At 42.4% G+C, this 13,950-nt stretch overlaps 1 protein-coding gene across 5 annotated transcripts in view; it reads left to right on the top strand.

The window, feature by feature from the left end:
- RAB3GAP2 (RAB3 GTPase activating non-catalytic protein subunit 2) overlaps positions 1 to 13,950 on the top strand; it is a 102,455-nt gene that overhangs the window by 78,311 nt on the left and 10,194 nt on the right. For all 5 annotated transcript variants that reach the window (XR_015246423.1, XM_086694713.1, XM_086694715.1 and 2 more), the window contains exons 23-28: positions 834 to 994; positions 2,057 to 2,285; positions 7,332 to 7,505; positions 7,610 to 7,716; positions 10,713 to 10,779; positions 12,978 to 13,048. Coding sequence is in view for 4 of the 5 variants with exons in the window: in XM_086694713.1 (XP_086550839.1) it covers positions 834 to 994; positions 2,057 to 2,285; positions 7,332 to 7,505; positions 7,610 to 7,716; positions 10,713 to 10,779; positions 12,978 to 13,048 (809 nt within the window). In the remaining variant the exon portion in view is untranslated. The remainder of the gene's footprint in view (positions 1 to 833; positions 995 to 2,056; positions 2,286 to 7,331; positions 7,506 to 7,609; positions 7,717 to 10,712; positions 10,780 to 12,977; positions 13,049 to 13,950) is intronic.

The following is a 13,950-nucleotide window of genomic DNA, read 5'->3' on the forward strand; positions in this document are numbered from 1 at the left end:
CCGTGGTTCCCCAGGCCCTGAGATGCAGGCTGCTGCTTTTGCAAATGAAGATTAATTACCATTTGAAAACCACAAAACTGGGAAAGGAGGATGCTTTCTCCAAATAAAAGGAGACTACAGTGTACAAAACATTTCTCTAGAGATTCTTTTATGTATGAATAGCTCTCAGTGAGTTCAAAGCATGCTTTATGGAAATTAAATTTATATTTTGTGTCATCAAAAGTAACGTGATATGAACAATGCGTTTTCTTAATTCATTGAGGTGAGTCATATGGTCTTTGGTGGAGGTCATTTTTTAAATTATTTTTGGCCTCATTAGAATAATAATCCGTTACATCAAAACATTCAGTAGTAGTGGGGCACCTGGGTGGCTCAGTCAGTTAAGTATCCGACTCTTGGTTTCAGCTCAGGTCAGGATCTCAGGGTTCGTGAGTTCAAGCTCTGCATCGGGCTCTGTGCTGACAGTGCAGAACCTGCTTGGGCTTCTTTCTCTCCCTCTCTCTCTGCCCCTCCCCTGCTTGTAGTCTTGCTTTCTCTCAAAATAAGTAAAATAAAACTTAAAAAAAAAAATTCAATAGTAGTTTTCAGCAATGATGAAAATATTCCACAGATTTACAGTTGATTCAGAAGCAAGACCACTAAAGGCAGCCTAAATAAATGGGATATAAGTATTCTGATAAGAGAAGTTATGGATTTGTTTTCTGAGTCATTCAGAAATCTACCAGTGCATAACTGGCGAATTCAGCTTCTGCATTACATTTGATGTAAAGATTGGACCAGAAAAAATCGACAAGCTCCGAGTCTCTTGTTTAACTTTCTCTTTTTGCCTGCAGTGGCCATCGACGAGACCTGGGACTCCCAGTCTGTGTCCCCGTGGTGGCAGCAGATGCGGACGGCTTGTGTTCAGTCTGAGAACAACGGGGCCGCCCTGCTGTCTGCACACGTCGGCCATTCCGTTGCCGCACAGATCTCGAACAGTCTGACTGAGAAGAAAGTAAGTGGGCAGGGGCACCCCCGTGTTTGGATAGGCTGGGTCTGTCCCTGTCCAGCCTGTGTCGGGGCTGCAGTGTCTTCAGTGTTATGGAACATCTGGAGTTTGAAATGTGTGCCCAGCAGGTTCTTATTTGTCTTGTTGGGAGTGAGGGGTGCTGCCCTTAACTTGTTTATTCAGATGACATGCGTATTTGAGCTGAGCTGCCACCTCATGGCATGAGAGGTAAAGTCCTGCAGGTGGAAGGCAGAGGTCTTCCCCCTCGTGTGTGGTAAGTCCCTTAAACATGTGTCTCCTGCTTCGGTTCCGTCTGCAGGAGGTCAGGGTTAGGCTGCGTTATTTCTGAGCTTTGTTGTAGCTCTCAAGTTCTGCGGTTGCATTTATAACCTCTGCCCCCTCTTTTATAAACAGAAGTTGTTTTAGGGGATGTAGTGTTGAATGACACATAAAAGTTTTCTATTGATCGTTTTGCTTTGTGGTTTCTCCTCATCTCTTGAACACTCAAATTTATTTTAAAAATCTCATATCTCATGGTAGATCAAATAATTTCTTTCTAGGGGACGTTGCGTTTAATTGGATGAGTCACTTAAATGGGCCTGTAGACATTCACTTATCACTGTCGGTCTGAGTATAGTTTCTATGCTAAATTTAAGAGTACTGGCTTAAGATGTTTATAATAATGGAAAGAGAAGAAGTTTGAGATACGTTTTGTATGTTGGTGAGTGCATTTTGAAGAGATACCAGTACCTAGTACTGACCGAAGAGACCGGGGCCCTTGTCAAAGATGGCCCTGCAAACGTGTTGAAGTACACACTGGATGAATCGGGTGTTACTGCAGATCTTCTTGCAAATGTCGAAGCAGTGAGTCCAACTCACTGTTGCCCCAGAGTCTGCCGTCTCCTCCTGTCCCATCCCAGTCAAGTAGTAACATTTGTGAACCAGCATCTGTGTGCTGCTTTGTGATGTATCCTGACGGTCTGTCATCAGCTTTCAAGTTAAAAGCTCATTCAAGTTAATGTCGATCCAGATTCTTTGCCAGAGTATCACCAGTGTGTTTTCTGTTAGTTTTCCCAAACAGTCTTGGGTGCTGATTCCGAGGCCCTCACCGACTCCTGGGAGGCCCTCTCTCTTGACACCGAGTACTGGAAGCTCCTGCTGAAACAGCTGGAGGACTGTCTCATACTTCAGACACTACTTCACAGCAGGGCAAACACGCCAACCTCCAAAGTGTCATCGCTGCAGGCTGAGCCCCTCCCGAGGCTTTCTGTCAAAAAGTTATTGGAAGGAGGAAAAGGTGAGCTAGAGTGTATTTGAGCGTTGCACCTGTATATCTGCATGTTTATGTCGTGGGCGTTTCTGGTGGTTTTTATAGAAATGACTGAAAGAATAGGGAAAGAGAAATACACTCAGATTAAAAGAATTCTAACTAACCCACCACGTACTTCTTCTCAAAGTCTGACCCTGTCAGTTCCCTGCTCAGGAACCCTCCTCCCGCTTCCCTCACCTAGAAAATCAGCTGTGGTTCTCGAAGAGTGGAAAGAAAGAGTCAGAAAATCCTTCCTTTTCTGACTTCGTGTCTGTGGGAGGCTGGATTTCCCTCCTGTACTTCAGCCAAAACAACAGATCACAGTGGATGGAGAGCAGAAACTGATGGGAGACTCCAGACACGAGCTGCACAGTTGAAGAGATTGGCAAAGACGTAGTGTTGCTTCTCTTACTAAACGTCTTTTGTTGCTTTGGGGAATACAGCTATTTTCATAAAATGTTATTAACACATAATAGGCTTATTATTTGTATTTAAAAATGAATTAATAAAAATATTTTAAAATTTTGTTTTAACTTATAATACCATAAATATCAGTAAATATAACCCCTAAACTCAAATTCTTTGGGATTGTCAGTAATTTTTTTTTTAATGTTTGTTCATTTTTGAGAGAGAGAGCGTGAGCAAGGAGGGCGCAGAGAGAGTAGGGGGGACACAGAGGATCTGAAGCAGGTTCTGAGCTGACAGCACAGAGCCTGACATGGGGCTCGAACTCACAAACTGTGAGATCATGACCTGAGCTGAAGTCAGACGCTCAACCGACTGAGCCTCCCAGGTACCCCTGGGATTGTCAGTATTTTTTAAACATTTAAGGAGATTCTGAGACAAGAGAGTTCTTCTCTTCTGGAACTTCTGGAACAAATATAAACTCTTAAGTCCTTTCTCTAAGAATTTTGGCCTTTGAATCCAACCCATTTTTCCATTTCTTGCTGCTTGATTGTGGTTCTAATGAAGGACCTGTGATTCCCCATCTCTGGGTCTGAGCCTGCCCCCTTCCTGCTCCCCACCTGTCCCATTCCGGATTCTAAATTACATGCCTTTCTCAAGGCCCAGCTCAAATGCTACCTCCTCTAAGAAACTGCTCATGATCCACTAGCTGCAAATTTTCTCTTCTTCCTCCTAATTTCCACAGAACTTTACACCCTCTTCTGTGATTTATTACTTTCTACTGTCCTAGAGACATTGGGTTCCTTTGACCATAAACCTCTTGAATTTTTAACTGTCATGGTGTAGTTTCTTTTTACCAGCAGCTCTTTCAGGCATTTGATACTGGAATGAATATATTTCTGGATTTATAAATACCTGTGTATTTATAGATTTTTTATTTAGTTAACTTGTTTTCTTGGGCTTTATAAGCCCAAGTCTACCTGAGAGGCAGGCTTTCGGTTTGGCACATATTAAGTGGCCTATGGAGCTGCTCTGAAGGAACATAGGCTGTGGATGCCATCTTGGCACTCGCCTTCTGCCTTGTCCCAGTTTGTCATTATAACCCAGAAAGAGCTTATACACTCATGAGCCCTAAGTTTTGCAGTTGCCACCTGGGGGACATCTCAGGTCTCCTAACTCTGGTGGCCGGTGGGGTTTATGCTTGTGGGCCTACAAGACTATATATATTTGCGTACTTTCAAAAGCTGATACCTGAGGTTCTGGCTTCAGTCAGCCTGAATTGAGGTGTTAAGATTCTCCCTTTTGGGACACTGGCATGTCTCAGTATGTCCTCCACTACTAGAAGTGGTTAAAAATATAATAGGCTGCTTGGATAAGCACAGAGGCTTGAGGGCCAGCCAGGAGCCAAGGCAGGATTGAACAACAAGTTTCATCTCCTACACAAATCCACTCCTTTAAGACTAGGAGAGGTGGTTCCATCTACTGTGTAGAAACCACAGGGAGTCCAGCAAAATGAAGAAATAGAGATATTCCAAAAGAAAGAAAAAGATAAAACTTCAGGGGAAAAAAGCTTTAATCAAATGGAGATAAGTAATTGACCTGATAAAAGGTTCAAAGTTATGATCGTAAAAATGCTCACCAAACTGGGGAGAAGAATGGCTGAATACGGGAATAACTTCAAGGAAATGGAGAATAAAGTAGCAAGTAGAAGTCACGAGGCTGAATGATATGGTAACTGAACTCCATATCCGCTACAAGGTTTCAGCAGCAGACTAGATGAAGCAGAAGAAAGGACCAGTGAACTCGAAGACAGGGCAGTGGAACTCAGAGCAAAAAGAAAACATGAAGGAAAAAAAAAGGTAAAGATAGCTTTAGGGACTTAGGGGACAATATCAAAGGGGCTAACATTCATACTGTAGGGCTCCCAGAAGGAGAAAAGAGAGAAAGGGGCAGGGATCTTACCTGAAGAAAAAATGGCTAAAAACTCTAATCTGGGGAACATCCAGGTCCAGGAATTTGACAAAATTCCAAGTAAGAGGAATCCAAGGACCCATATTAAGACACATTATTATTAAAAATGTGAAAAATTAAAGTCAAGGAGAGAATATTAAAAGCAGCAAGAGAAAAACAACTTGTTATGTACAAGGGAACACCCATAAGACTGTCAGCAGATTTTTCAGCAGAAATTTTTCAGGCCAGAATGGAGTTGCATGATATATTCAAAGTGCTGAAAGAAAAAAAATTTTCAACCAAGAATACTCTGTCTGGTAAGTAAGTTATCATTCAGGAGTGAGGGACAGAGTTTTGCAGACAAGCAAAAGCTAAAGAAATTCTTCAGCCCTAAACGGACCTTATAAGAAACACTAAAGGGACTTCCATAAGATGAAAAGAAAGGGCACTAATTCTTTTTTTTTTTTAATTTTTTTTTCAACGTTTATTTATTTTTGGGACAGAGAGAGGCAGAGCATGAACGGGGGAGGGGCAGAGAGAGAGGGAGACACAGAATTGGAAACAGGCTCCAGGCTCTGAGCCATCAGCCCAGAGCCTGACGCGGGGCTCAAACTCACAGACCGCGAGATCCTGACCTGGCTGAAGTCGGATGCTTAACCGACTGCGCCACCCAGGCGCCCCAGAAAGGGCACTAATTCTTAACAAGAACACACGTGAAAGAATAAATCTCACTGGAAAGGCATATATATATATATATAAAAGGTAGCGGAGTAATCACTTATAAAGCTAGCATGAAGGTTAAAAGACCACTATGAGGGGCACCTGGGTGGCTCAGTCAGTTAAGCATCCAGCTCTCGATTTTGGCTCAGGTCATGATCTCACCATTCGTGAGTTCGAGCCCTATGTCAGACTCTGCAGTGACATTGCAGAGCCTGCTTGGGATTCTGTCTCTCTCCACCACCCTCCCCCCACCCCTCTCCCGTTCACACACGTGCTCTCTCTCTCAAAATAAATAAACATTAAAAAAAATAAGTAAATACAAGGGGCACCTGGGTGGCTCATTCAGTTGAGCATCTGACTTCGGTTCAGGTCATGCTCTTGCATCTGTGGGTTCGAGCCCTACATTGGGCTCTGTGCTGACAGCTCAGAGCCTGGAGCCTGCTTTGGATTCTGTGTCTCCTCTCTCAACCCCTCCCCTCATGCTCTGTCTCAAAAAATAAAATAAAAACATTAAAAAAAAAAAAACAAAGACAACTATGATTATAATAGTTAAGGGATATGCAAGATAAAAAGATGTGAAATGTGACATCAAAAATATAAAGTGTGGTACCAGAGAGTCATTATGTTGAACTTTCCAACAGGATCAAACTTGTTATCAACTTAAAATAGCCCACGACAGACACAAGTTGTTATATCTAAGCTCATGGTAACTACAGAGCAAAAACCTATAGTAAATACACAAAAGAGAAAGAGAAAGGGGTATAAACATATCACCAAAGAAAGTTATCAAGCCACAGAGGAAGAAAGCACGAAGAGAGGAACCATGAAAACAGCCAGAAAGCAATTAAATGCCATAGGCGTATACCTATCAGTAATTACTTTAATTATAAATGTACTAAATTCTGTAATCAAAAGGCATCAGGTGCCTGAATGGATGAGAAAACAAAAAAAAGACCTATATATGCTGCCTAGAGACTGACTTTAGCTGAAAGGACACAGAGACTGCAAGTGAAGGGATGGGAAAAAATACTCTGTGCAGATGGAAACCTTTCTTATTTATTTTTTTAAGTTTAAATAAATCAAAAAAATTTTTAACTGTAACTCATTATACCCTATGCTGTCACCTGCTGATAGTGTAGGACCATCACTGTGATACTAACCTAAGCAATATGATCAAGGGCTTGATTCTAGAATGAAAATTACCAGTTGATTTGGAAATCAGACATAAGAAATTAGATCACTCAGCCTACTGCTGTCATTTATTTTCACTGATAATTGTGATTTTACTGTGAAACTTTTGTTTTTTTGGAAAGGTTGTATTTGAATCCAAGTAGGAAGAAAGATAGGTTTTGGTGAATTATAGAAGAGTGTATAATTTGTTTTAAGTAATAAACAGGACCTTTCTTGAGTGTTTTTCAGATTACATTTATAATTTTTTTGAAGTGTATTGATGACCGAAACTTGGGATAACATCATGTTTCTTATACATGGCTAAGTTTTGCCCATAAATATTCCATATAGGCAAGTTAGTTGACTATTAAAAGTAATATGCTAAGGAACCTAGGCAAGTATTATGCTGATCAGTTTCACTTACAATTAAGTGGAAGTGTTTTAAAGATATATTCATCCCTTCATCTGTGTCTGTTAAAGTATACTTTGAATTTGTGGACATAGAAACCACGTGGTATATAGCCACGAATATGTGAATGCATTTACATTTCTCTAATATTTTATGAGAGTATAGAGATGCCCTTAGATATCAGATATCCCACCTGCCCTCACAAGATGAATGGTAGGTATTACACTGGTGAATCTCATGGCTTTTGGGGGTCACTCTCAGGTGCAGAACTGAATGTGGCACTTAGATCTCTTTATAAGGAAGACCAGATCGTGCACTGTGTTGGCTCTCTTTGGCGAACACGGTAAGTTTTCATTTTGTTTCTTGTCTCCAAACTGTAGGTGGCATTGCAGACAGTGTAGCCAAGTGGATATTTAAACAGGACTTCAGCCCTGAGGTGTTAAAACTGGCTAATAAGGACAGAGATGCAGAAAACCCAGATGAACCCAAAGAAGGTATTAACAGAGGTTTATATGAGGTGCCAGAGGTGGAGACGAACCTCGGAACTATACCAGGTAACACAGAAACACGGAGAAAACACAATCCAGAGAGGGGGAGATGTGGCTGAGACTTTGTTAGGGAAAGAATACTAAGTACGTCTCTCTCTTCTGGCTTTCAGACTTGCTGCATTCAGCCTATAGGCAGTTTCCCTGTAGCCTTGAGCTAGATGTGCTCTACGCGCATTGTTGTTGGGAGTATGTTGTTCAATGGAATAAAGACCCAGAGGTAAGATTCCTGCTACTTCTGTCCTGTTGATTCTGTCGTCGTGCTCATGCCGTGCACCTGTGAGAATGTGTAATTCAGTAACTTACTGGAAACACTGGACTTTCCCCTTTGGAATGCCTCCACACTAGGAGCGGTGCTAGGCCTTTTTCATGATCGCTTACAGTCTTCACAGAAAACCTGTGTGGTGCGGACATTGTCGCGATCCCCACTCTAGAGAAGACGAGAGCTCAGAGAAGTTCTGTTCCATGCCCCGGCATACCTTGTCAAGTTGGGGTCTGGGCCCGGATTTAAGCCTGGGTTTCTTTGTCTTTAAAGCCAGTGTGTTTTGTCCCACTCCTGGTTGGGTTGTGATGAGTAGAGTTGTTTCCTTTTGATTTCATACAGGAGACAGCACCTACCTAGTGGAAACGTTTTAACATTGTAGTCCTTGTGATGAAAGCCAGGGTAAAGGTCCTGACGTTCACCTAGTGTCTGCTTGTTTAGAAAGCCCGTGTTTGTCACTTCTCTTACGTTTGCCTCAGAAGAAAAATCAAGAAAGTCACGTCCAGGCCGACTCAGTCCGGGGTTAGCCTTGCTGCCCTTTCTCCTCTCTGCTTGGACACTCTTTTCTCCCGCTCGCGGTAGCCACCTTCTCTCCTGGCACACTCACAGTCCAGAAGCAGAACGGGAGAAGGGCCCGTCCTGGGGGCAGGAGCCCTGGTTTGGATCCCAGATGAATGGCTGTGACAAGTGTCTGGGTTCGGGCCAGCCGCTGAATCTCTGGACCGGTTGTTTTCTCCCTTCACCTTTTTTTTTTAATAAAGGTGCCAGTCCTTCAGGGTTGATGCCAGGATCAAGTAAGATGTCCAAACATAGGATGGCTATTCCTCTTTACCAGTAAGTCCTTCACGTAGGTCCCCCTTGTCAGCGCTCCGGGAAATGATCCTCCTCAGAGCAAAATTAACACCTTGTCGCCCTTGGATCAGGTTGCGCTTTTGAAGAAACATCTCACTGATGAACTCATCCACACCAGTACTTTAATGGTAATCATATTCTTCCTCCAAAAAAAATGGTCTTTGATACATAATCAATTACATATTCAAGGAAGAGCTTTAGAAAAGAAAGTGCTTTAAGCAAAGGAATGGCCTTTGATCAACTAAACCTTGACCAAAAAGTGATTTTAGGACAGCGGACCGTCTTGATGACCCTTGAGTCACCCTCTTCTGTGGACTCCTCTGCAGTCTGAGTGATAATTGTGTTCGGGCTCTCCCCTTACATGGAATATTTTTCTTACATGAGAAAAGAATGTTAAGGCTATAGTAAGGACATAATAATTTCTAAAATCTGGATAAATTAATTCCAGATTCGGGTCTAAGAAAGTGATACTTAAGAAAACTGTTTTGGGGCGCCTGGGTGGCTTAGTCAGTTAAGCACTGACTTTGGCTCAGCTCATGATCTCACGGTTCATGAGTTCGAGCCCGTGTTGGGCTCTGTGCTGACAGCTTGGAGCCTGGAGCCTGCTTTGGATTCTGTCTGTCTCTCTATCTGCTGCTCCCCAGCTCACCCTGTCTCTCTCTCTCTCTCTCTCTCAAAAATAAATACACATCAAAAAAAAATTAAGAAAAAACAACTGTTTTTACATCATTCATTATAAACCAAAGGCAGCTTGCAGAGTAGACACAGAATTGAGGTCAAGCCCATTGCCACTATTAACAGCTGTGTGACCTCTGGGAACATTTCTGAACCCTTTGTTCTCGCTTTTCTCCTAAAAGTACATGAGGACTAGGGCTACCTCAGAGGGTTGTGGCAATTTATAGAGAAGGTGCATACACAGCACCTGACACTTTGATTAATGTTATCATTGTCTATTGAAATTGTTTACATTTCAAATAAGTGGCCGCTTTTCTCGTCTTTTTTTTTTCTGATCAAATAGCCCTCCTTACCCCATCCGACCCCTACCCTTCTTCCACCATTTTATGCACACAGCTTTATTAGGATCAAAACAACTGAAATTACTTTGGGGAAGTTTTTTTTTTGTTTTGTTTTGTTTTTTTTTTTTTTGAGAGAGAGCGTGAGGGGGGAGGAACAGAGAGAGAGAGAGAGAGAGAGAGAGAGAGAAAGAGAGAATCTTAAGCAGTCTCTGCACTTAGCTCAGAGCCCAATGCAGGGGCTCAGTCTCACGACCCTGAGATCATGACCTGAGCCAAAATCAAGAGGTTGAACACTCAACCGACTGAGCCACCCAGGCGCCCCACCTTTGGGAAGTCTCGAACACCGGTATGTGTTGGCAAAGGTGATATATTTAATCTTTATACAGGCCATACAGTTACTGAGCAAAGGTCCGGATAATTTCATCAGTTTCGCATGCTATATTTGAGTGTTTACTATGTAAGCAACTACCTCAATTAGAAGGTTGAATTCAGCCATCCCCTCCAGTAGGTCTTGTTTCCCTTCACTGCTCTGGTTTTCCTCCTTGGCACATATCACCGACATACTGTATAATTTACACACCATATTTACTTGGCTCCCTCGCTGGAACGTAGCCTCAGTGGTTACGTTCCCCGAGGATTCGGGTCTGTTTGTTCGTTGCAGTATCTCTGGCGCCTCAGGCACCGTGATATATATAGTAGTTGCTCAGTAAATATTTGGTGAATAATGAATGAATGATATTTGCAAAGAAGTAAACCCACTGGTTTTCACATCCTTGTGAAATTCAAGTATTGGAGAAAATACTGCTGTTATATACAGACCACAGAAAATTTTGATTCCAGATGTCAGCATATATGACCTGGGGGTTTCTAGGAATCAATCATTATGTAGATCATGTGTATTTCAAGATACCATTGATACTATCCTATGAAAAATTACTTCTTACCTAATGATTTTATGTTCTTATCACAGCATTCTTGGGTAGCTTTATGCAGAAATTTATGTAAAAAGTTACCATTTATATTGAAACATCTGTTAAATGATACTTCTGTTTTTTTTCTCTCTCTCTTTTTCTCCCTGTATGTAAGGAAGCACGTTTTTTCGTTAGGTCAATAGAACACTTGAAGCACATTCTTAATGCACATGTTCAGAATGGTAAGTAAATAGGTGTTAAAAACATAACTGGTTGATTCAAAAGAAGCAGGAATCTTTTAAGTTCGCATTCTGTTAAACTTTCATTTGATAGTTCAAATCTCACCTGTAACTGAGTGTGTATTGTGATGTGACAAGTCCTGGCTGTTTGAAGTGCTGGGAGAAATGCTCTCCAGAAGGGGAGGAGGGGGTGGCCACAGTTCTCCCCACTGTCCCCGCCCACCGGTTTCCCAGCTGTTCCTAGTGAGTAAGGAGAATGTTGTACGGAAATCACTGCTCTTCTTTTTAGGTCACAGGTAGATGAGGAAGGAGGGCCGGGCTTCTGAGGACTGCAGTTCCTGATGACAAAGTTAGGGAGCCAGGAGCCTAATCATATATACCCTACAAAACAGCTTGTGCTTTTTTTTTTTTTAAGTTTATTTATTTTGAGAGAGACAGTGCACAAGAGAGCAAGCGAGGGCGGGGGGAGGGACAGAGAGGGGAGGGGAGAGAGAGAGAGAGAGAGAGAGAGAGAGAGAGAGAGAGAGAATCCCAAGCTGGCCCTGCACTGTCATGGCTCAATCTCACGACCGGGGAGATCGCGACCTGAGCTGAAATCAAGAGGTGCTGAACCGACAGCCACCCAGGTGCCCCTGGCGCTGCTTTCAGCACCTGTGAGTACTCTTCTGGTGGCTGCCACACCGTGGGGACTGCTGATGTCTCCTTGAAAAAATGTCACACATTGTTGTAGAAAAATTGCAGATAGGCTGCTGTTTCCATTAAATGGATAGCTGGGTTTCCCTGGAAGAATTAATGTAACAGCTCAGAACGAGGCTAGTTATTTTACTAATAAGTAAGTGGGGAAACTAGAAGTTGGGCCACGTAAGAGGGAGGCGTCATCTTGATGTCTGTGTGGTGAACTTTAGAGAAGCTCCTTGTCTCTTCTAGAATGGTACCGCCTTCTCCCAGTGGTATGACGTCAAGTTGCAGAAATTCTAAATTGTCTCATTTTATGTGAAGAGAACTTGAAAATTTTATTTATTCGTCTCTTAGATCTGACCTTCTTCCAAAGAGAAAAGAGAAATGACTCATTTGGAAAACAAGGTCTCCATAGAATTCTTTCCTTCTTGATAAAATTAAGTCACTGCTAACTTCCGGCTAGTAGTTAAGTAAGAACTTACCCGTTTGTCAGCTTCCTGGCTTCTCACCCTTACATCCAGAAGCAGACAAGGGGGTAGTGGTGACCGCATGGGAAATGTCATGTTTAAGTCGCCTAATTGACCACTGTTTCTGAAAGTTTGATGCCATGGTTTATTGTATATGGAAGTATAGAGCCCAGATTTCTTGCTTGGTGTCTTTTGTATTCTGTTTTGTTTTTTTAATACTTCCTTACATGACACTTTATTTGGTGGTTGCTTATGAAAAAAATCAGTTTTAGACACGGGGCTGTTTCTCCTGTTTGGCTGTTTTGAACAAAGCTGTTCTCAACACGCCTGTACGGGTCTTCGTGTTCATCCGTGCAGTAGAGTCCCCGGGCCATACGGCAGACACGCGGTTAGCTTAGTAGATGTGACCAAGCAGTTTTGCAATTTGTGATGCCCCCAGCAATCCATGAGCATTCCAGTTTTTTCCACATGCTCCCCAACACTTGGCACTGTCATTAAAAACAATTTTAGCCTTTGTTGGCGTCCGGGTGGCTCAGTCGGTTGAGCGTCCGACTTCGGCTCAGGCCATGATCTCACAGTTTGCGAGTTTCAGCCCCGCATTGGGTTCTGTGCTGACAGCTCGGAGCCTGGGGCCTGCTTTGGATTCTGTGTGTCCCTCTCTCTCTGCCCCTTTCCTGCTCGTGCCGTCTCTCTTTCTGTCTCTCGAAATTAAACATTAAAAAATTAAAAAAAAAATAAAAACAATTTTAGCCTTTGTGTTGTTTGTGTAATGATATTTTCTTGTGGTTCTAATTTGTATTTCTCTGGTAACTAATGATGTGGATCTTTTCTTATGATTATTAGCCTTTTGGATATCCTCTTACGCAGCTCAGTTCTGATTATTGTTGAAGATCAAGGTTTTTGGTAATTTTACAAGTATTACATAAGATGTAAGAAACGATATGTAAATAAATAGCCCATATAGCTTTATAAGTTTAAGGAAGACAGTAGTTTATTAGGTGTGGTGAAAGGGAAAATAGATCAGCTTTCTACTCACCGCTTTTACTTGCTGTCTAGGTATTGCACTGATGATGTGGAATACATTCTTGGTTAAAAGATTTTCTGCTGCTACATACTTGATGGATAAGGTAAGGTCACTTTAAGTGTCATCTACTTGTTTATTTTGTTCCCTTAATTAATATTAGAAAGATTACTTACCATGGGCCTTGTTAGACTTTTTTGTTTGGTATTACATTTTACTAATGCTCAGTTAAACGTAATTCCCATGCTGGCATCTTGATGACCTGGAGAAGAACCTCAGGTCCTTGAAAGTAATTTACTTTAAAAGCTCCTTAAGCAAAGAGAGTAAGACTCGTGGTTGAATCAGGGATTTGCACTTTTTCTTTAATGTTTATTTTGAGAAAAAGAGGGAAGGAGTGGGGGAGGGGCAGAGGGAGAGAGAGAACCCCAAGCAGGCTCTGTGCTCAGCACAGAGCTGGACACGGGGCTCAATCTCATGACTGCAAGATCATGACCTGAGCCGAAATCAGGAGTCAGACGCCTAACTGACTGAGCCACCCAGGTGCCTCGCACCTTATTATTATTTTTTTTAAACTTTTTTAAGTCTTATTTATTTTGAGAGAGAGAGTGGAGGGAGAGAGAGAGAACGAGCCCGTGAGCAGGGGAGGGGGGGGGGGAGAGAGAGAGAGAGAGAGAGAGAGAGAGAGAGAGAGAATCGCAAGCAGGTTCAGCACTGTCAGCACAGAGCCCAATACGGAGCTTGAACCCACAAACCATGAGGTCATGACTGGAGCTGAAATTGAAGTGTACAAATATACAGTTTCTCATCAATCTTTGGATATAGGGCTAAGATATTTTCTTTGAGTAGGACTGCCACCCTACTTTGGTTTTCCTACGTAAACCTCACCCCTAATGCCTGGCCTGTGATTTCTAGATCCTGATTCTTTAACGTTGTGATGCAGTCTGAGTGCAAAATGTTTAGATTTTATAAGCTCTGCCCTCATCTTTGTAGCTGTCCCTCTGTCTAATC

Source organism: Puma concolor, chromosome E4 (assembly GCF_028749965.1).
Source record: "Puma concolor isolate L17-30 chromosome E4, mPumCon1.1.hap2, whole genome shotgun sequence".
Lineage (NCBI taxonomy): Eukaryota > Metazoa > Chordata > Mammalia > Carnivora > Felidae > Puma > Puma concolor.